The 23,792-nt window shown below is 35.2% G+C and overlaps 1 protein-coding gene and 1 long non-coding RNA gene across 2 annotated transcripts; one reads left to right on the top strand and one right to left on the bottom strand.

Moving 5' to 3' along the window:
* Nucleotides 1–6: 6 nt before the first annotated feature.
* LOC116848429 (methyltransferase-like protein 7A) lies at nt 7–1,639 on the bottom strand. Its single transcript, XM_032824518.1, has 3 exons — nt 1,335–1,639; nt 585–844; nt 7–327 (listed from the first exon to the last, which is right to left on the bottom strand). Exons 1-3 carry the CDS (start codon nt 1,609–1,611, stop codon nt 67–69), a joined length of 798 nt encoding a protein of 265 aa, XP_032680409.1. The 5' UTR covers nt 1,612–1,639; the 3' UTR covers nt 7–66.
* Nucleotides 684–1,747, top strand: LOC116848432. Its single transcript, XR_004378964.1, has 3 exons — nt 684–832; nt 1,162–1,479; nt 1,597–1,747. It is a non-coding gene; the product is annotated as an uncharacterized LOC116848432 (long non-coding RNA).
* Nucleotides 1,748–23,792: the final 22,045 nt, after the last annotated feature.

Below are 23,792 nucleotides of genomic sequence, written 5' to 3' on the forward strand. Positions count from 1 at the left end.
TAATTATTAAAATTTGAATGCAAAAAAGAAAATTGATAGAATTTATGTTACCGACATATGTTACCTCTATCGCGTTGCTATGCCAAATATATGTTGTTTAGAAAGAAATAAATGAAATGGATGAGAAACATATCCTTCGAGAGCTAAGGATGTCCATGATACTTTCTCGAAACCGGTATTTTCTATTTCCGCAGCGCAATCAGCATCTAAATGACAATCACCAAATAAAGAAGGCCATATACCCGTTCGTGTCAAGACTATTTGCAACCATCGTATAAAAGTGCCCTCCTTCTCCAGCACATGTTCTACGAAAATGTATTTTCCGCCCTGAAAATTCATAACGAAAGTTAGAATACGTATACATGTTAAAATTTTGTAATTTCTTAGTCATGCAAATTTTTCATTTCTAGTAATCAACACCCAACTCGTGTTTGGTCAACTAAATAAAATAAATAAGAAGATAACTGACTGGCCAATCAACTGATTTGAAATTGATTTTGCTACCTTCTTGACTTGTAATTATTGCGCGAAGCAAAGTTCTGATTTCAGCTCACAATCAACGATTTTGTATAAGTCAGTCGTACCGGGGCTAACACTCTGCGAATCTCCTGAAGGGTAGTTCGTACTGATTTCACAGAACATAATGATCGAGTTGTCACCACCACATCCACACAACCTGTTGATATCCCCTTCAAGGAACTCCCGTCGCCCACGATCAGTCGCTCAATGATCACGTGAGAAAATTGCCACGAACGTCTACCTTTCACCAGATATTCACCTAACTTGATGTTCCAATCAACGCCGATGAGATGAGTACCTTCCGGATAAAATCGTATGTTCTCACCTGTGAAGATCCTATGTTAAATGATTTCTGAAATGTTTATGATTCCTGAAATAATATTTTAATTCGTATATGAAATGATAACGACAGAATCTTTTACTGTTGTACAACTAGTTCACTCTGTATTTTCTAAAACGTAATCAAATTAATAGATTAATGAACTCATTGTATTCATGAGTTGATTAATTGACAAGATTAATTAATTAGTCTGTTACGCTACATATTTATGAAAAGTCTATCACGGATATGTTTATATGTTGATGTAAGAATATCTGTAAAAAGAATTTTCACAAGGCAGTTACAGAAAAATATTTTTTCAGTCAGAACTACGGAGAGTCCGAACGTTTATTCTAAAGGAACTAATCAAGAAATTGTTGAACATAAACGGAAGCTTTCAACGGGATTTTCTGAGTCAGCGGAATTTAAATTGTATATCGCAAATGCGTCGTGTGTAAAATCGCAAGGGGATACTGTATGCAGGTCCGATTCACACCCGTCTTAACGCCGATCTCGAGTACACGAATGGAGCCCATAGATCGCAGTATCTCGTCGTTGGAAACAATATATTGTAACGTTTTGAAGAGATGCTCTTTGTATGGACTGATCAGCTCGGCGCATTCCATCTCAAATCCCAAAAGGTGAGCTTTGTAAGTGTTTCTTCGTAATTTTGGAAATTCCTGGACTACCCAGATCACAATGCACAAAATGATCATCGCAATTACTCCGTAACTCGCGAGTATGTCACGTATCCACAGATCATTGTTGCTCATCTCGCCGGAACGAGCGGGATCTCGAGATGCAATGATATGAGGAGGCTTCACCGAATCTTCTAAAGCGCCGCTTGGAGCTCGGTTATGCTGTCCAAACAATTTTCGGACGTCTCACCTACTGTCCCCTTCTTGTCGCCCAGTGTCTTATCAGCGAATAAATATATCCATACATGGACGAAATTTAAAGGCCGATACGAGATAAAGCATCGCGCGTCTCAGCTGAATTGCAGTTGCTCGCTGTTGCAACCGTGCGATGATTATACTGCGATTCATTCGGCGTTTCGTTTAATTATTTCTCTAGGAAAGTTTTGATACACCATTTACTTAGCGTTGGACAGCATATATAAATACGTTGTCGAATCATTATGATAAGATAAGAATTATGACTTTGATCTTTGTACACATAAGTCTCATTTGCGTTTATATGCAATATTTTGCCATTAAGGCTCTTGCCTCCTCGCTGCATCCACCTTGATTTATGACATTAGAAGCAAGGAAATGCATGCCCAAAATTACGTACAAAGCACGTCGAAATAAAAAGATATTTCCAAGAAATGATATTTGCATCGATTAAGCACATCTCTAAAGTATTTAGAATATTTTCCTGTTGCTCTAACAATCAATAAATAGTCGTAAAATTAACGTGACAAAATAATGAGGAAATATAGCTTGTAAGGAAGATGGCATATCAGGCTTAGTATACTTAATTGATTGCAAATGTCATTTTTTTAATGTATCTTTTTATTTTGAAGTATTCTGTAGAAATTTTTGGCATTTCCTTGCTTTTGACGTCACTAATCAAAAGTTTTGCAATGAAGGAACAGGAGTCTTAATTGATTTTCGTAAAATAGGAGTTCCTTAGCGACTCTCGTTGTCGACTTCACTTGGTGAGAGAGAAATTATTTACACTTATATCTCTTTAATCCTTTTTCTTAAAAATACTCTTCACTTAAAAATACATTTATCAATTTAATCCATTTTCTTAAAAATACTCAAATCAACATAAGGAAATAACTAAGACTTTATTAGAGATCGTGCGTCGCGTTTAATTCAGATATAATTTGCGTATAATTCATATAAGTGGCTATTAATATTTCCTGGAAAAATACCGGTTCTAGATATATTATTTTGAAATAAAAGTTGTTGTCTTTTTTCATTCTGTTGTTGCATAAAAAGTATTTGCGCCTGTGATAGGAGACTTTGCTGAATCAACAACGAAATTCTCCGCGGAATGCATTGGCGAATCGCGACGAGCGCACTCGAACAAAAGAAAGCCGATTTCCGAATGGTGCCCGGCTGGCGGACCGTTTTGCTTGCTTGCGAGGTGACTCGGGCAGAATGGGAAAACAAGTAATCGCGTCGACCCGGAGGAGCACTGGCGAAACAATGCTCTTGCAGTTTTCGAAACTCGAAAAAGAGCGCGGCCGCCACAAAGAGGGGTGTAATCAGAGAAAAAGCGAGAGAGAAGGAGAGAGAAACGGAGAGAGTTAGAAACGCTCGGGCAAAGCGAAAACGTATCGACACTGGGGGGCACCCCTTTGTCCTAGCCAGCTTCAAGAGTGACCACAAACAAAAAGCGCGATCGAGCAATTTCAGGCCGCTCGACCGAGTGTGTGCACGCCGTGCTCGACGCACGCAGATTCCATTGAGGAGCATTTCGCGAGTGCGTGGAGAGGCGTTTTGTTTGCGACATCGGGGCGGAGAGGAGGCCGGCCGTTTTCACGGTGGTTCGTTGATTTGAGAAAATTGCTGGCGAAATCGCACGCATCCCGCCTGATGGTCGTTTCTGCCCGATAGACGCGCGCCAGACACCGGATGGCACACCGTCCTTTCCTCGAATGCAGGACTTATCACAGGTATAAGAGAAATCGAAGAAAATATGTATCAATAAAACACTGAAGATTTACACTGAAGATTTACACTAATTATTTTAAGACGGCGTGTTCAGAATATGTTTCTATTCTTGATATTTCACTCTTATCTCATTCGCAGTAGCACACGAAGTAAAATGTAAAATTTGTGTTTGTTGACAAACATGATCATTATGACATAATAATACATACGCAAGTACAAATATACAATTGCAAAGATGAAAATTCACTCACCGAATAATGAGGTAGCTACTTGCAAATATTTCTTGGATATATCTTTTTATTTCGATTGTTATTTCACTCACAATAATATAATGAAAAGAGTAATAAGACTTTCGAATGCTTCTTCATGATCGTCAATACCGGATTTATTTCAAACCAACGCATCAAACTGAATAGTTGCAAGAGATTCCTTTTTCTTTTATTTGTGATATTGTATATTCTTGCTAAAATTGTATAATGAATTCGATTCGATGTATTAAACGCTGCGTCTACATTCGAGTTGCCACGTCGATTTTACTGCAATATATCGATCAGTTTTACGCGGACGTTACAATATTTATTATATTGAATTTGTCTGACACACAATGTCGTGTGTGTGAGACACACGATTGAGATGTATAAAACCGAACGAATAAGGATTACAAATCAAATAAAAATGAATAAGGATTATAAATGAAATCATGAAATACGAAATATATAAATATAGGTTATTATCATATGTACTTATCGATCATTTAAAATCAATTACGCGCCAATTCAAGTATAACGAACGGTTGCCATATTGGTTTCGCGCGATCGACGAGAAGTACAGGACAGTGTTTGATTGCGAGGTGAGTCCACTGTAAGACGAAAAATATCGCGGGGCCGATCGCATATTATGTGTCACGCGATTCATTTACGGTTAGTACTCATCATTAACTGCATATCGTCACTCAATATCAGTAATAACGTCTACTTCCCGATCAACTCGTCAAATTACTCCTTAACACGTACATAACCGTGGTACATATGTATATGTGTGGCAATATATATATATATATGTATAGAATATGCATTCATGAGATTACTTTGTAATAGCATCGAGATATTACTTTTGGAATTAAGTAATTGTTCTGTCCTTAGCAAAATACGTTCTGCGATTATTCTGAACACACTCAAGACGTTCTGGAGCATTTTTCAAGACATCTTGGACACGTCTAAGATGAGTCTGGAATGCTTATGTTATCTGGGACTGTTATTTTATATTCGTGGAATTGGATAATTAACCGGTATGTAGCATTAAAAGTTTTCTAAAGTGTATCGTGATTCAGTGTAAAAGATGCAAAGGTTAAGCAGCAGAGGAATAGCGAAGTCCAGTAACCAGGTCGGTAATTTCGTTAGTCGGTAAAAGCGTTCTGCAAATAGAACGCGCAGAACACGACAGATGTCGCGGTATTACACATTGCGCAGAGTGGTGACTATTTTTCGCGCATTCGTGACGTTACCTTTGGATTTTAACTTGCTATAAATGAATCGCCATTATTATTAATGGCGCGTAAAATTGAGAACCATTATTGCATCGTGTAGCGAATCATTCATTCTGTTCTTTCAGTATTCGTGCTTGTATGCGGCTTATCATCGTGAAAAGTTGCGGCGACGAAATTCAAGCCAAATTATCGTACAGTTAGAAGGGATATATTAGTGGTAAGTGAATTTTCTTTTGCAATTGCGTCTCTATGCTTGCCTATTTACTATTGCGTCATATTAATTGTGTTCTCGATAGACACAAATTTCAATCTCTTTTATGAGCAATTAAACATCGTAAATTCTGCTGGTCTTCCCAAAATTATAATTTCCAATTATCAGTATTCTATTGATATCAATGTTCTTCGTGTTTCCTGCATATTTGTTATAAATTAAACGCAATTGTTAGAGCACATAAGGTCTCAAACTGTTATTGCATCGTATAAAGAATTGTTTATTCCATTCTTTCAGTATTCGAGCTTGTATGAGGCTATGGTTATTATGAAAAGTTACAATTCCAGCTAAATTTTGGTGCTGTGAAGCAGTTTACTACTTGGTGAGTGAATTTTTATCTTTGCAATTGAGTCTTTGTATTTGCATAAGTATTATTGTGTCGTAATAATAATATTCTCAATAGATACATTTTTAATACTTTTCATTATATTATTGTAAATGAAATAATGATGAAATATAAAATATAAGTATATTCTATACATTATTTTAAAATAATTCCAAATCTTTAGTTTTCCATCGATTCATATTTTTTTATATTTTTTTTATACTTACAATAAGTTCATCATTATAATTAATGGTATGTGAAATTTTGAACTGTCATTGTATCACTTAAAGAATTGTTTGTTGCACTTGTTTAGTATTTGAACTTGTGTAAGGTTACTCGTTATACTTGTGTAAGGTTATTCGTAATACCATGTATATTATTGTGTCATAATGTTCTTAATAGACATATATTTTATGTTTTTGTTGCATTAATATAAATGAAATAACAATCAAATATAAACAAAAGTAAAAATACATGACATGAAAATAATCATTCCAAATCTTCAGTACTCTATCAATTTATTTTTTCTCTCATTTTTTTTATTTATTTGCAGTAAATGCATCATGATTATATTACAAGTACATTGTACTTATAATTGAAAATAATTGCTTTAAATCTTTAATGTTTCATTTATACATATTTTCTCCAATTTTTCTTATACTTGCAATAAGTACATGATTGTTATGATTATTAATGATGTATGAAATTATCTTTGCAACTTGTAAAGAATTGTTCCATTCTTTTGTTACACGATTTCGTACGAAGCAGTTCATAGTGCGGAATTATAGCCACGAGATTCAGCCAAAATTTGATGCCGTCGGAGCAGCTATCTACTACTTGGCGAGTGAATTCCTGCAATTCTGGTGAGCGAATCTTTGCAATTATGAATCCCTGTACTTATATGTTTATTATTGCGTCATCATTAACATGTTTTTGATAAACATTTTGTACTTTTCATCGAATTACTGTGGGTGAAAAGTAATGATCAAACATAAGAAATAGGAATATATTTTGTACGTTATTTAAAATTATTATTCCAAATTCTCAACGTTTCATCGATGACCACTTTCTCCTTGATGCAACGATTAGACTTACATTTCTTCTGCGCTCTTCGGAATTCGGACAACGCGCCTTTCGCAGATTTCGCAATTGTACAAACGCACGTAATATCACATGCGTACTACACGAAAGATACGAATTGCCTAACGCGCAGGTATTAGAACAAATCGAAAGAGCCGATGCCCTGTCCGAAAGGCGACATATGCTGGCCGCGTGCGTTACTAATAAGTCGGCGTCGCGTGTCAAAGGGACGTCACATGCGACCGCGTGCGCGTTGCCCTCCCTTTCGCCGCGGTTCTCGCGCAATTAGCCGGGCTAAATGCCGCCACACTTTACGTAATCGCTCGCCTCCTGCTCTCGCCGCTTATCCTTCCTGGCACAAAACGAAGTAGAGAGAAAAAAAGGAGAAATAAAGAGAGAGAGAGCCCGTCACTAACGACGGCATCTGCCGTCGTACGCCTCCGCCGTTAGGCGGCTCTCGACTATGAGAAAGTGCGACACATTTAAGGAACACGTTGATTTACACTTGAATCAAGCACTGATATCTAACGCATAACCATCGGTATCTATCAGAGGTTCAAGTGTGCGTTAATATATCTGAATTTCTGAATATTTGTGAGCTCGGATCTTATTTTCCACGTTTCATGAAAAAAAAAAAAGTATCAATATCCGTACATGTGGCTTAGATATTCCTATTGCTTTCATCTCTAAATACAAATATTAACATTTTCAATGTAAAATACATGCACATATATTGAATGTTCTATGTTGAAATATTAAATATGCGTATTTAAAGATCAAAATAATAAGAAAGCCAAGGGTTAAATAATGCCCGGAAATTAGTTTTGCTTTACACGTGCGACGCATTTAAGGAACACATTGATTTACATTTGAATCGAGCACTGATATCTAACACATAATCATCGGTATCTATCAGAGGTTCAAGTTTGCGTTAATATATTTGAGTTTCTGAATATTTATGAGCTCGGATCTTATTTTCCACACTGCATGAAAAAAAGTATCAATGTCCGTACATATGACTTGGATATTCCTATTGCTTTGATTTTTAAATATAAATATTAACATTTTCAATGTAAAATACATATACATATATTGAATATGCACGTATGTTCTATGTTGAAATATCAAATATGCGTATTTAAAGATTAAAACAATAAGAATGTCAAGGGTTAAGTAATGTCCGGAAATTAGTTTTGCCTTACACGTTTGATGTGAATGTTATTATAAACAAATTATATCTGTTGAAATAACATTGCTTTTGCCCAAGAAGGAGGAGGTAGGTAAAGAACAGGCAGCTGTGTCGCGCAGTCCGCAAAATATAACGTATCTCCCGGCTAAAATATCGCGTTTTCGTTTTAACGTCTGGTCAGATGCGGCGCAACTCGCTGCATATATTTTGAAGGGCTTTTCTAGAGCGATTCTGCAAAGCAGGAATTATCTTTGTATCAGGCGGTACAAGTGTACAAACGCTGTTTAAAAAAGCACGTTAAGCTGGCGTATTTATTCTAACACAGCGAACAGCGGCGTTGAAGTTAGCGTAACGCGCGGCTTTTAGATTCCAAATTACGACTTAATGCCATCTTGCTCGCGATCATATGTAATCATGTGATGACGTTCAACGTTATCACAACAGATATGAGAAACAAGGGTAAAAATGCACGGAGAGAATTTTACAATTCCTATAGAATTTTGTAATTGAGGAATAAATCGACATTTTGCAGTAATTCACTGTTCGAGTAGACATATAACTAGTTGACCCAAATCAAAAGCTAGTAGTTAGCTAATATAGGCTAGATTACATTTTTTAGTTTGTTACTAATTTATTGGTTGATTATTCATTGAAATATAGAATCGGGTTTGTGGTCTAGTCATTAGATATCAAATACGATAGAGAGAGAAAGTAGACAGTAGAGCTGTCTACTCTAAAATACATAATCTATCTACCATATCACCAATATTTTAAAATTAGATAACAAATCAAAATTGAGGTTACATTAATTTCATAAAAATTTTAGAAAAGCAGAATTGAGCGTATCATTAGTGGTTAGGAATCACTTATCCTTTTTCATCTGATAACTGTAATTTCGTTTATTTAAGAGGATACTGAAGCTGAAAATTTTACCGACAGAATACTGACATTTTTTTGCAAAGTTTACGTTGTATTGGTTATACAGAATTACAAATGCTTTTACGCAATAAAAGTACGTGCAAAGATAAGTTGGAGCATTACTCGATATGTGACAAAAACGAACAAAAAATTTTCAATGTAAAATCTCAATTTGTCAGCGTAATATTTGCCTAATCCAAAAGTTTCGCAGCTTGTACATGCTGAAAGTGTGGATGCTCCAAACAGAAAAATTTTGAAGAACATTGCTCTACCTTCGCATCTGCCTTTGAAAGCTTAAAAATATCGAAAAAGTTTGCAGAAAAATTTCTACACATATATGTTAGGTTAGGTTAGGTTAGGTTTTCCGTTGAATATAGTAAAACAAAGCAACACACATTCATATAAATTCTGTATATACAAGAAATACAAAAAAGATAGCGTGATTATGTTAGTGACGGTCGTCCCTGCATATCGACATTGTTCGAGTTCGTCATCGACTCCAGTATCCCCTTAACCATGAGTTAACTTGTTTATTTAGCCACAATAAAAAGTGAACATTACATTACTGGCTAGTAATTATATTAGGCACAAATTTACCATCTCGTGGCTAGACACCGATGAAATTTAATTATTATTAGAGTATCTCTAGTAGATCTCTAGTATCTCTAGTATCTCTAGTATCTCTAGTATCTTTGGTAGCACTGTCTACTTTATCGTATTTGATATCTAATGGCTAAATAAACCCGATTCTATATTTTAATGAATAATCAATCAATAACAATTTCATTTCATGTGTACTACTTATATTTTAGGAACTGAAATGTATTGTTAAAACATTTACTATATTTCTACATTGTAAAAACTGATGTATTAAATTTAACATTTTATGTGTCCCAAATCATCTACTCTCATTTATGTGTAAATTTAATACAAAACAAATGTGGTAAAAAGTAACACGCATAATATGTAAAAAATTAACACAAGAATTTAACACTTGAATACCGTCAGGAATCACAGTTTGTGTTAAATTGACATATGTATAATGTTAAATTAACTAAAATAAAACGTTACTTTAACATTTGAGAGAAATATTAATCTATGGTTGTATTTTGTGTGTGTGTGTGTGTGTGTGTGTGTGTGATGAAATGAAAATGTTAAATTGACATAATCTATGTCTAACATATTAAATATGTCAATTTAAAACAACCTGTGATTCCTAACAGTATTCAAATATTAAATTTTTGTATTAATTTTTTCAATATTATGCGTGTTATTTTTTAACACATTTGTTTTGTGTTAAATTTACACATAAATGAGAGTGGATGATTTGGGACACATGAAATGTGTTAAATTTAATACATCAGTTTTTACACATTAGTGTAGTGAAATTACTGTGTTTCTTAATCCAAGACAGACCTTACTGTCAGTCTGTTTTTGGACTATTAAAAACATAATAAAGTTAAAAAGAATTTATATAAAAAAAGAACTGTAATATTCTCTCCGGGTAGAAGAGCGTATTTACCACGAAATTTTCTCGTAAGAGATAACAAGAAATACATATTACTCACACATTTTTCGTTAATTAATTCTTTTTTTTCTTTTTTTTTCCTTTATTCCTTTTTTTCTTTATTTCTTTTTTCCTTTATTTTAAAAGAAATGATTATTTCCCTTGTTCTTTTATCGTTCCTTTTGTCGAATATTCGGACAATATCTGAGACGCGTCAGCAGATCTAACTCAGAGAGAGTTACACACGTATGTACTCGAAATGCTCGAGTGCCGTCGTGGCTTATTGCCGAGCACGAAGCTAGTCGCCCACCTATCTTCTCGATCTCTCGAGAGTGAAAAATATTTAAATGCTGCGGTCGCGCGTCGCCACCGTGGTTCCAACTCGATATCACGTCAGTGCGAAAAAAGAAACGCGTGGCTTGAATCGAGAATCACAGGCGCATCCTTCAAAGTTGCACACGAAACAGATTTCTGTCAATTTACGGCGGTAATCGACAAATAATTGCTCCCTGCGGAGAAACGCAACTGTAATCCACAAATAAGTGGGAGGTCGATCAACTTCTAACACCGTGACTATTGTTTCGAATACTTTCGTCCGCGGGGGTGTATTATGTTGTATAGGACGGTATCTCTCGACCGCAGCAGCATCATGGCGGAAAAGACGACACTCGAGCCGCTCTTTTTTTAGAGTGCCGCCACGACAGCGAAGTCGACGGCATTGTCTCCATTGTTGGCGAATTGCAATCAATATTTTCACAATATAGCGGCATTGTTCGTGGCACGGGCGAGTTGTGAGTGTACTTCATGCGCACCGAAGCGCTCTTTCCTCATTTCGACAGCATCCATCGTCAATAGAACAAGAACAAAAATGTAGTAAATTTATTTAAGGAAAACGCACCGTCGCAAGATGTATTGAATTCGTTTCGAAGTCTGAATGAAAGGAAATTAAATTTCTCTTTAATATCATACTATGCTCTCTGTTGTCACTGATAGCACTTTAATAGCATAAGTATCCAGGAGATGTTCATAGTACATGCTAGAGACGTTTCTACAACATTTGTGGAACACTTCGAGGAGGTTTTGTATTGTACTTTCTCTATTCACGAATAAATAAGCAGGGACAGGGAAAATACCGTATTGAAATATTGTTTGCGCATTCTGTAGTTTCTTTCTATATTTTTGTTAGTTTTGTTAGACACTGTGTATATTGTTGGCCTTTATTAAAAAGCTTATTAATTTTTTACAAGTATTCATTCGTTCGAGGCATTCGTAAATGTTATACTGTACAAAGGACATATACACAAAATGTTCAGAGTAATGTTATATCTTAAATACTTCTAGGACAAAATACTGTTTTGTTCTTGCGGATAAATTATTTTTAACAGTAAAACGTGCCAAAAAGAGTGCATAAGCACAAAAGAAAAAGTGACATACTCGAATTCGACTCTGCATGTTTAAAACGTTGACTATTACAGGAGGTCACGATTTTCCCTAGTTAACGACAAGGTCGAAAAGATTGACAATTGCGTCAAAAATTCTCTTAATGCGCGTGTTAAAATTTATAATAAAATTATTAAAGTGTGTATAAATTATAATATATGAATAATTATGTAATTATCAAATAATTATATATCTTGGTCGCGTGCCATCTTGATCCCCAGTCAGTGAGACCTGTTCGAAAATACCGTAAAATTTCGAAAATACCGTAAAATACCGTAAGATAGAGGAAAAGGGCATTCCTATTTTACAATGGTTATAAAATCTTGTAGTTACACAATATACAGTGATTCACTGCCTGATTATCAGGGGTATAAACGGTCTCGACCTACTTGACCGGGATATGATTTTCTTCATAATATTATCTTAGATATAATATATAAAGATAAATGAAAAAGAATATCTATATTTAAAAATGTAGAAATATCGTATATTCGAAAATACAGGGAAAAAAAAATTAGATCGACAAATTTTGAGAGGAAATAGAGGACATAAAAACAAACATATTTTGTTAATAATGTTTTTCTCTACGACGTTTCGTTTTAATACTACACGATACAAAATAGAAATTTTATGATTTAAATAAAAAATAAACATAAGTGGAAAAATCAAATTTATTTCAATTACACATATATATTTTAATCTTCAAAAAACAATGAACAAAAGAACGGAACAAAAATGCGCAAATGATTAGCTCAATTTATAATAAATGTTCAAAAATTCCTCCATTTGCTTCAACACAAAGATGACATCGCCAAGATGACATAATCGTGTGTTACATTGAGAAATTCATACAAACGCATGTTGAAAATTTGGAAGCCGTGTGTTACGTTCAATTGCATACACACGCACACACACACACACACACACACACACACTGTTTGCCAGCTCGCGTTGACTGCGTATGTTCCTATTATATTTGAGGTTTTATAAATAAAATGTAATTTGTTTCATTAATTTATATAGTGTCGCAAAATTACATGGATGATTGTTAGATCATTCTAAACAATAGGAAAACAAGCACTTATCGCGAGCACGCGGGCTGGCGAGCAGTGTGTGTGTGTGTGTGTGTGCTAGAGGTACGCATTTTTCTAACCTACAAATTCGATATTTTTGTATATACCGTGTCCAACAATTACATTCATTTTATGCAACTTTTTTTTGTTAATAACTTTTTAACGAACAACGAGCGACCTTTTGAATGTTAGTCAGGATGATGATTTTGATAACATATGTGAAGATCATCGATCTCAGAAGGTGGTCCGTTTTTGTGAATATTTACTGAATTTCGATTTAAGTAAATATTTTATTAGTATCGAATCATTTTTTTTTATATCTTAGATATATTTTTTCTCTCTCTTTCTCACATACACACACACACACATATACACACAACATACATACACAGACACCGGGACACACACAGTGTATAAGCATGCATTGAATAATATAAGTATCCTACTTAGATACTACAAATGTTTAGGTATTGTCGTTTTCCCCATGTAAAATCTTAATTAATCCTTCGTGGGCACACTGGGTCTATGTCGACCGCAGTAAATTTTCTTGAATATTTCTGAAGGAAAGGCTGGGTTCTCTTGAAGCCTGTAAACATTTAACTCAAGTAGCGATTGTGCATTAAAATAGAGACTTCAAAAAGTATCCCAGCATTTTTTCAGATTTTTTTAAAGCCTAGAACAGTTAAAAAAAATAGTCGAGGATAAAATAGACCCAGTGCGTGCCCAGAAAAGGTGCGAAAATTAAATGTGCCCATGGAGAATTAAGGAAAAATTTCAAAATTATTTAATATTCAAATATTTAATATTCTTGATTATATACACTTCTAAACCGAGATAAAATATCTATGAAAAGAAAAATAATTATTCGGTGGGCACTAATAACATATTTGCTTATACTAACATAAAAAATTTTTCAAATAAGAAAATATATGTTTTCTTAACCCCCCCCCCCCTCCCTTAGCTTCTCATGAAAGCAATTGTTTATTCTGTTTTAATAAAAAAAACTTAAGTAAATATGTTACTAGTATCCACTGAATAAATACTTTTTATTTTCTAGATATTTTTCTCTTAAAAAGAGTTTATGAATATTCATTCGATTACATTCACGATTATATACACATGAATATCTACCTGCATTTAATCTTTATTCTTAATATCAATCTTTAATATTTCAATTAAATAATTTGCTCATTTAAAAACAAAGTACATGAGATAAGCAAATTTAAGCATGGTTAATTACAGCTTCGTATTCATAGGCTGTTATTCAGCTCTTTCATATATTGTAATAAAATAAGTATAAATACGCGCGCGCGGATCACACACACCTACACACACACACACACACATTCGTCGCCTCGAACGTGACAGTCGAGAAAAAATATTCCTCACCGCCATTAAAATCAGTGAAACATTTCGGGAACACCGTATATTGTCATATCTCGATCGCGTAGTGATAGCCGCGGGAAAGGGGGGTAACGCTGCTCTGCGGTTGACGCGGCGTAAGTTTACATTTTTTTCGCGGATTTGTTTTGATATACTCTCGCGCTCCGCGTACCTTGCCATATACGCGTCATTACGTATCGAGCCGACGAGTAACGTACATACTCCGGCGCGAACCACGTGTATCTGTAAATTCGGTTTTTGATATATTTGATCGAACTCTCGTCGGCATCGCGTTTATTATCGCGTTTTAATTAGATCGTAATTACGCGAGTGTCAGTGTTATACGAGTGAGAATCCACGACAAGAGAGTGCAAGGACAGAAGCAGGAGCACGATATTGGATTGGGAAACTAGAACGGAGGTAGAAAGAAATAATGATACATCATGTACTTTCAAGTATGTATGTCATGAATCATTTATTATCGAGGTTTCCGATTTTAACGGAGATTTGACGGATCGAGAAAGTACCCGAATCGAAATTTAGACTGACGTTCATAGTCTATTACCATTTAATAAATTATAGTTTGATTATTATAGCTTCATGAATCTCACGTTGTTCGTCGCGACCTACATCTATACATATTTTATACAATAAGAAATATTGATCCAAACAGTCGCATAACGGTCTATGAATATGAATCTATAATTAATATATAATGTTTTTACTAAAAAATTATAAATATTTTCTCCAACTATTTTGTCTTTGGTTGAGCAAATTATGTAATTCATACATCGGATAATGATGCTGTTAAATCAATAGAATTGGTCAAAAGTACTGTAGTTGAAGTAAATCTTTGATTTTATTTTATAGCAATATTATTGAAATTAATGTACGTCGTATATTATTTTAATAACTCGAATATTAGTTTCAATAATATCGCTATTGAATGAAGAAGATTTATTCCAATTATGGTGCTGTTGACTATTTTTATTGATTCAATAGTATTTTTACAAAAGTAAAACACGTATTCCACGCATATTCCTTATAAAAAAAGATTTACCTTAATATTATTATTATTATTATATCATTTATTATTACTATTATTATTAATACTATATTAATATTATAATAAATAATATAATAATTCTGAGAAGTAAGTCTTTTTTATAAAGATAATTTCAACATATAAAGACGAGATAGCAAGTAATTATTTGTAACATTCAGGTGAGATTTATATTTCAAGATTCTCTACTAATCTTTCAAATTTGATGCAATTTGCAGGATTAATGTGCAGAATCAAAATTTCGATTCGGGTTTATTCTCGAATATATATGACACTTCTAAATTCTCAAAACTTCCCTCTTCTGTTTACCTTTATCTATTGTATTTGAGATAGTATTGTAAAGAATATTATTACGATCGCAGGAGTCGAACCTGGACCGTCCATATTTTTCTATCTGACGTTAATTTGTACTAATACGCCCAATACGCAGAATACGACAATATTGTCGATAATGTGACATAAGAATTACTAAGTTTTATGTTTTTTCAAAATAATTCTATCTTTTAATATAAACCTATTTTTTTGTGAAAGAAAAACGAAGAGGGAAGCAATATACTCGCGACAATTTCACGACAGAGTTAACACGTTGACTACTATAGCAACCACTGGTGATTGTAATTTTGCTGCATCTTATTAATTTGCGCATTAAGTTTAAACAGTTGCATTTGATAAGTTAAATATATGAACAATAGCATAACTAGTAAGAGAGTAACTGATGAATATAAAAATTTATAAATATCAAGAAATATGTGTATTTACCGTAACTCTTTGGCTTAACTTTGATTATATAGAGTAAGCAAACCTATTTCGAAACAGCATCTATTTCGAAACACTTTAATTTTTTTTTTGTATTAGCCGTCAAATAATATCAAATTTTCATGTTGAAGAACATGTTCTTTGTTACTAACATGAAAATTTGACATGATTATTTGACGACTAATACAGAGAAAAAATTAAAGTTTCGAGGTAGGTGCTGTTCTGAAATAGGTTCGTTTACTCTAAATTTTAGTTAAGCATTAAAACAATCACAATGAAATTAACGAATCAATTAGCGCGTGGCAATCAACGTGTTATGTAATAAGTAATATAGTAAGTGCTCATTTAACAATCATTTATTAATATTCTGTTATTATGTATATTATATATATATATATATATATATATATATATATATATATATATATATATATATAATGTTATTATGTATATTATTATGTATATTATGTAGTATGACTACGTTATACTACTAATATTATTCACAATAAGCTGACGAAATCACGATTAGTGCCATTAAATGGCCTAAAATATCGAACATACATTTTATATTTTTCTCACGTTCCTCTGCATTCAGCAGAGATTTTTACAAATCAATTTAAAGTGTGTGGGATCATCTTGTGACACAAGGCAACTAAAGGTTGAAGACAGCCGTAACGAATTTGACCTTTCTACCATGCTATCCCGTGATCAAAAGTTACATGGGAGAATCTTTCTGTCCATATTCGACAAGCTTGAAAGCTTGACGAAGTTTCAGAACATATTTAAGCAAATTTGTCTCACTACAGGAGATATATCGAATATAGGAGAAGTATTTTAATTTCTGTTTTATATAGTACATTAGCATTTCTCCAAAAAACTATTGTGCTCTCTTTCAGGATCATTTCATACGTTTAGATGTGTGCTGGATCGAAAATGGAACTTCTTTACGTTATAAAAGAAGTTGCTACTGTTTCTTGTAACACAGTAAAATATCCTTGTATAAAAAATAAATTATACATAAGAAAAATATATGATTGGATTGACCATATTTCTAATGAAATATGAACGAGTCAGAAAATTTTGACTTATCGGAATTTCTAATTTGTTTATATTTCACTAGAAACTTGGTTAATTCAAACAAACTTTTCTTTCCGTGTAAAGAAATAATATCAGAAGAAAAATGTTAGATTTCTCTATTCTTTTAAGATTAAAAAAGCGATGGCTTTCGGGATTTTCTTTTGTGTTTTAGGAAAATATTTTATGGAATTTCTTTTTCTTTTTTTTAATATAGATAATCAGTTTATTCTGATAATCTTGTTGTAATTCTAGATGCAAGTAAATACATTTGATAAATCATTTTCCATTTTCGAAATACAGTACTTTATATCTAAAATACATTTTTCTCTTGTATTTTGTTCACATTACACGTTGTTAACTCTTTAGGGCATGTATATATGCTTGAAAATTAGCTTTTTATTTGCAAATGCCGCATATAAGCACGTTATTCGCTGACAATGAAGATATAATACATTAAAGACTAATTTTTGAGGATGTACACACATAAACTTTTTTTCTAACTCTTTTGTCAGTAAGCCGGATCTTATATTTTGTAGATATATTTTTTTAAATAATCTTAAAGATATTGCCGCGTAATGACTTGCATGAAACTAAAAATATTCACAGTCACAGAAATGTTCATCGTCGCATGAAGCTTAAAGTCAGGTAGCAGATTAAAAAAAAACTACTTAACAGAGAAATTTCTTTTAAGTCGGTGAGTTTGCAAAAATTATTTACGAAACTAACAGACTGACGAACTCAAAGTCTTCCGTCTTTACAACTTAAATCTTGTCGCGGTAGTTCCGTCGAAATTTCTTTTAATAGCAAATCTAGACGGATGGTTAAGCGGGTTGTCCATCTCACCGATGATTCGTTTGTAGCATTCCCAATCCTTCCTTCGAAGCTGATGAAGTAAATCAGTTTTCTCGAACAATATGCAAGAAAGATCAAAGCGCGTTCGTTTGCTTAGGATTCACAAGTTTCGCGTTATTCGTTAACTGTTGATGTTACGCGCCACCTCGACACCACCGCGTATTCCAATATTGATGTCGGCCAGATGTCATCGATCACTACCGATGCCTCGAGCCCACGTTCTATCGGCTGGTTCAAAGGCGAAAATCGAAAAAAAAAGAAGATTGATCGCGCGGATCATCCCGCGAAAATATCGGTGGTGCAAATAAACACATCAAAGCTCCCGTTACCGTGACGGAGGGTGGGCATTCGTATCTCTCCCTCCTGTTCCCTGCCCCTCGACCTCGCGGTCGTTTCAGAATCCCATGACGGGACGTACCTGCGCATGTATAGGAGCCTCGGCAGCTGCCGCTTAATTGAATTATCTAGTTTCCAATTCGACGCGGAGATTTCGGGCCAGAATTCCGACGAAAAGTCATGATGGCTAAATATTGAAAAACATGCCAGGGCATTGTTGAGCTCCGGTCTCCGGTTCGTTTCTAAGCAGAACAGGACTGTCGATTTGTGAGAGCCTTTGTTTGTCGCGACAATCTTTACGACTTACCTAAACGCCGACCATGGCAGTTGCGGTGTTTCTCAGTTCCCGTTCAGGTAAAATGACCGTGAAGAACGAGATTGAACGAAACCGCCCACTTCTTCGTAGCTGATCCTTGTTTATCGGGATTACGCATCGTGGTAGGTTGACTTGCCGGGCTTTTTCGGTTTGCCTGAAAGCGAGAAATAGCAAGATTGTTCAATAGAGACGTCAACTCATGGGAAAAAATATAATAGACTAATGGAATTTTTGAAAACACGAGGACTTTCTTCAATTATATTGCGCGCATGAAGTATTAATTTAGTAGTGGAAGTGTTAATTTAGTTATTCATTATGTTAATTTAATTGTTCGTACATTCGGGATATAGGACTCTGAAATTCGCGTTTCGGAATCTGCTCCAGCACATATTACAGAGCATATTTGACTCTCGCAAAAGCAAGGAAATGTTTCGTAAGAAAAGAGAATTTTGTCTTCTGTTATTTTCCGATAGATCTTCGTTGAGCTGTACACAGAAAAATGCATATTGCATTAAAGTAAATGTTATTTATTCCAAGTGTTTTTATAAAAAAGTTTGTGTATCCGTAAATCTATCATATGTTTGTCATTAGCATTAAATTGACCAAAGTACTCTTTGAATCCTAGCAAATTTAATATTCCAATCAAGAATGTTAAATTAAAATAAAAATTCTATTTGCTTATCACCGAGTCAAACTTTTTCTTAAATAGAGCTTTATAATATTCTTATTAAGAGAAGAAAAATACTTTCAAGTACAAGATAATGAGTTTCTCTCAAATTTTTGATGAGTATATTTTCAGACTATTATCAAGAAAATATTTTTTGAAAAGAGCCATTAGACTGAGAAAAAAGTATTTGAAAATTTATTTGTAGGATATAAAGTTTATTTAACAGAAATATAAGCTTTATTTCACAGAAATAAATTTTATATCTCACAAATAAATTTTTCAGTACTTTTTTTTCAGTGTACTTAAAAGGAAAGTAATCACTTTCCTTATATATAAAGCAGTAGAATATTTTTCTGCGTGTACATTCGATTAAATTAACGTAATTCTTTTATATACATTAAATTAATTCTCTTCACCATGTGAATTCCTTTTTTATTTCTGTTAGTTAAATTTTTCTTTTTATGCGTACACACATATTCTTGCTCGGTGTGTGCATGTATGTGTGTGTATGTGACCGCCTTACTACGAAATTCGAAGATTTATTTTGTAGAATGTTGAGTCGGCGAACAAATAAACAGCCGACAGGAGGGTCATCGATAGAATAGGCTTGTTTCGGAGTTGACTTTGAAGAACAGAAACAGAATATAAAATTGCTGGGGGTCTTGTTAGTAAATCGTCGGCGTCATGGTTTGAGGATTTTTTCCGGGACTGTGGCTACTGCAAATAGGACAACAGCTAACCAGACCTTCCCAAGATATAGGACAATTATGATACGGATAATATACCTGGAAAGTTAAAATTTTTGTGTTTTTGTTACCAGTCAAACGCCATACGGTGTCACACAGTACTGTTGAATAGCAACCGTGACAACATCAATGATGGTCCGGTTTGAAGGTACTAATGGTCGATTATGAGCAAACTTCCTTCCCTTTTACAATTTTAACATTGACGACAATTGTGACGAATTCTAACCGCTTGCATTTGTGTGCACTAATTTGCCCGACATAGAACTTCAGGCCTATATAGACCCAAACTCGTTTATTTTATGATCCTGACTTTACTTCGAAAATAATTTTGTAAATTTTCACAACAAAGTCCTCGTGTAGAAGGGTTATATTTAACTAATAATTATTTTTAAATTTTTTGGAGTGGAATTTTTCTCGAAAAATAGAATGAACATCAAGTCATTCGAATTCGAATAATGTTTCATTCAGCCAGAGTGAATTCCTCACTTTTTGAATTGTCGACTGAATATTTTCATTCGAAATCGAGGAATAAATCTGATATGTTTCAGAAACAAATTTACTCTAATTGACTGAAACATTCACTCATATTAAGTCAGAATCCATTCTAGACTTAAATGAAATACTCATCTTTGCGATTTCGAGTGGCAGTATTTTCACAAACGTTTCGAATGAAAATATTGCCGTATCAAAAATAATTTCTCGAAAAATTATCAGGACAAAAATATAGTTGCTGTTTGATGTTAGGAAAACGAATTGAATAGTTATTGCAAATTATTTCTCATCATTTACCATTTTAGCAAACATATATTTCCTGAAATACAAATCATGTTTGTTCTCATCTAAAATTTAAATAAAGTTAGTGCTTCTCTTTATTACGGAAATGTTGCTTAGAGCAGCAAATTGAAAGTAACAAATCATTTGTTCCCACTACGAGGTCATCTTCTGTCTCATATCAACAGACTATTTGTTGCTATTGGTATTTTGTTAAATTAACAAAACTTTTTCACAATGTACTTTTCACTCGTTTAGAGTGAGATTCTATTCCAAGAAATTTAGAGAGTAAGAAATTCTGCCAGGCATAAAAGTTCGAATTCCAGATTCTCGTTGATTTTGTAATTCTGAAACTCTTTGACGGAATAGTTATATTATTTCGTAAAGCTTATTGAGTAAGAAAGTTTTTCGTAGGAATTATGGCCAGTAGCGTAGCCAGGGGGGCTGAGGGGGCTGCAACCCCCCCCCCGAAATTAATTTTCTGGCTACGCCACTGATTGTTGCAACGGATTTTGTTAATCACCTTGTATCTTTTAGTATATTAATAATACGATTGCAAGCAATAATAACAAAAATCTCGGGGAAAAATTCAATATCGCGATCATATGGCTCATACGAAGAATTTCATTGCATTAAGGAGCAAGAGGGGTTAAGAGAGGAGGTAAAATCAGTGTGAAGGGTCTCGTTGAAAGATAAGTCTTTAAGAAACTTATTTTGTTGCGCATCCCGGAAGCTCCCTTTCTCTATCACAATGTTGAATAATCGTCAATGGGTTCCATTTTGTCGGGAAACGTCATGGGGTAGCGAGAAGGAAGTCTCGCGTCGATTCGAAGGTAACAAACACCAGAGAAACGGAATGGAGGATGATGTCGGCTAATGTGCGCGCGTATGAGACCCCGGAACATGGCACCGCTGCCATTTATTATTCCTCTCCGCGGCGGCAGTCCAACAATACAGTCCATTGACAATTTCTGCTTCACACACGACGCCGTGCACCGCGACACCCCGCCCAGATCAAACTACAGAGGACGCCGACAAGTCTTCACTCGAACCGGGTCTCTACCCTGATTTCCCCAGTCTCCTTTCACCATTTAGAGAGAGTTCCCGAGGAAGTGGTTACTCTGTGCTTTCTGAAAAATGTCGACAGACACAAATTAGAATCGTGAACGCGAGAGGGAAAAATATTTGGGTAATATGGGAACATCAAATCGGGGATGTATGAAAACAGTAGTGTTTTCTTCGAGGGAAAAGGAAAAAATCTTTTTCGAGGATGTCTGAAACGAGGACGCATGAAAATTCAGCAAAACAAAATCACGTTGCTCGCCGCAACCACCACAATTCTATTTCATATTTAGAACAATTTGGACAACAATATCTCGAAATCTTATCGTACCTTCTTTTTCTATTCTTTTCTATTTTTTTATCATTCAAGCAAGACTTCGCGGCGTTCTCACGACATCCTGGAAAATGCTGGGCCGCTGTGTGTGTGGCACACTTCAAAAGCAATCCCGTCCAGTTTCCGGCTTTTTGGCCGCAGACACAGAACAGCAGAAGCCGTTCTCATTATCAACTTGTTAGCTCAAGAATTATCGGGGGTTGTTTATACGGGTGCTATATTTCGACTTCAGTTAAGTCCTTGTCTAATAGAGCTAGTCACGGAGGGTGGTCTCGCAAGCGAGCGCACGCGGTACTTTCATCTTCTTCGGCATCTCTCACTGCTTCGACTGTCCCGCACTTTTCCCATCCCGATAGCAATCTCCGCTGCCACATACGCGTTTCGTGTGGTCGCAAGACACTATTAGACTCTCAAGTACTACGAGTGTCCTCTTATTCCTCGCTCCCCGAGTAAACGTTGTGTGGCGCGAGTATGCGTCTAGAAAAAAGAATCATGTGAACGCGACATTGCAACAATCATCCGTCTGCGTCTCTTGTTCTTTCTTTTTACACTTAGCTTTTGATGTTACGATCGTGACATTAAATGTCACGATCGAAATTAATTCCGAAGGCGTCGACTCGATATATCGACGCGCGACTCGTGCGTTTTCCACGCCGCATTTGGCGAGATTCGTTTCTCCGTGCGTGAAAACATGCGTTACGGTCGGAGCGCGCTGGTTTCGACGGCGTGCTCTTGGAGAAGAAGTAATTTGGATTTATCGAACGGCAGACAGGCTCACGCGGCGCGCAGGGCGGAAAGCGGCCAGGTGTGAACCCGACGAGCCCAGAACTAATGGAGCCACAAATCAATGGTGCGATGGGCCATCATTACTTTTGCTAACACAACGTGTTTACCACACAGAAAACCGACGGACGAGTCTCTCTTCTGCCCCGGCGAAGGGAGAGACACCGATCCACCACTTCCCATCCCTCACGCTCGATCGCCCGTATTGTGCCGGCGTTCTGTCCCGCGTGCAAAAATGATTTGGCGGTTCCTGTTTGCTGCACCGTGCTAATCGGAAGAGAAAGACGCCGGCGTGCACACACGGTGCGCACTCGCGCGACTTGCCCGGTCGAAGAGATCACTCAAGCGCAAACATTACGAATTTGAATCAGACTTAGACTTCCTCAAAGTCAAGGTAGTCTGGACACTAATAACTGGTAGGATAGACCGAATCAGATCAAAGTAAGTTTTGAGGCAGTGTCGTCAATTTTTAACCAGCTTCCAGAAATAACTGGCATGATAAAACGGCTTGTTTGTGTGTGTGTGTGTGTGTGTGTGTGTGTGTGAAACCAAAAATTAACGACATTGTTTTAAAACTTGCTTTAATCCGATCCGTCTCGATCTATTCTACCTAACTTTGTATCACGGAAAAAAATAATTTGCTGCAGCAGCAAACTAATTTGCTACATATGGACAGTTAAATATATTTCGCTGTGTTAGCTATTTTTTCTTTACAGCAGGAACCTATTTTCTTGCAATGATAACAGGAAAGTCTGCTCCTACAACAAGAAAAGTGGCTAACGTAGTGAATTTGCTATAGATGGACAACTAAACATAATTTACTGTTTTACCTACTTTTTTTGTTGCAGGAGCAGATTTTCTTGTTATTATAGCAAGGAAATTGGCTTCTGCA

The sequence above is a fragment of the Odontomachus brunneus genome, unplaced genomic scaffold (genome assembly GCF_010583005.1).
Source record: "Odontomachus brunneus isolate Ranch 3 - 2012 unplaced genomic scaffold, Obru_v1 Obru_scaffold_095, whole genome shotgun sequence".
Lineage (NCBI taxonomy): Eukaryota > Metazoa > Arthropoda > Insecta > Hymenoptera > Formicidae > Odontomachus > Odontomachus brunneus.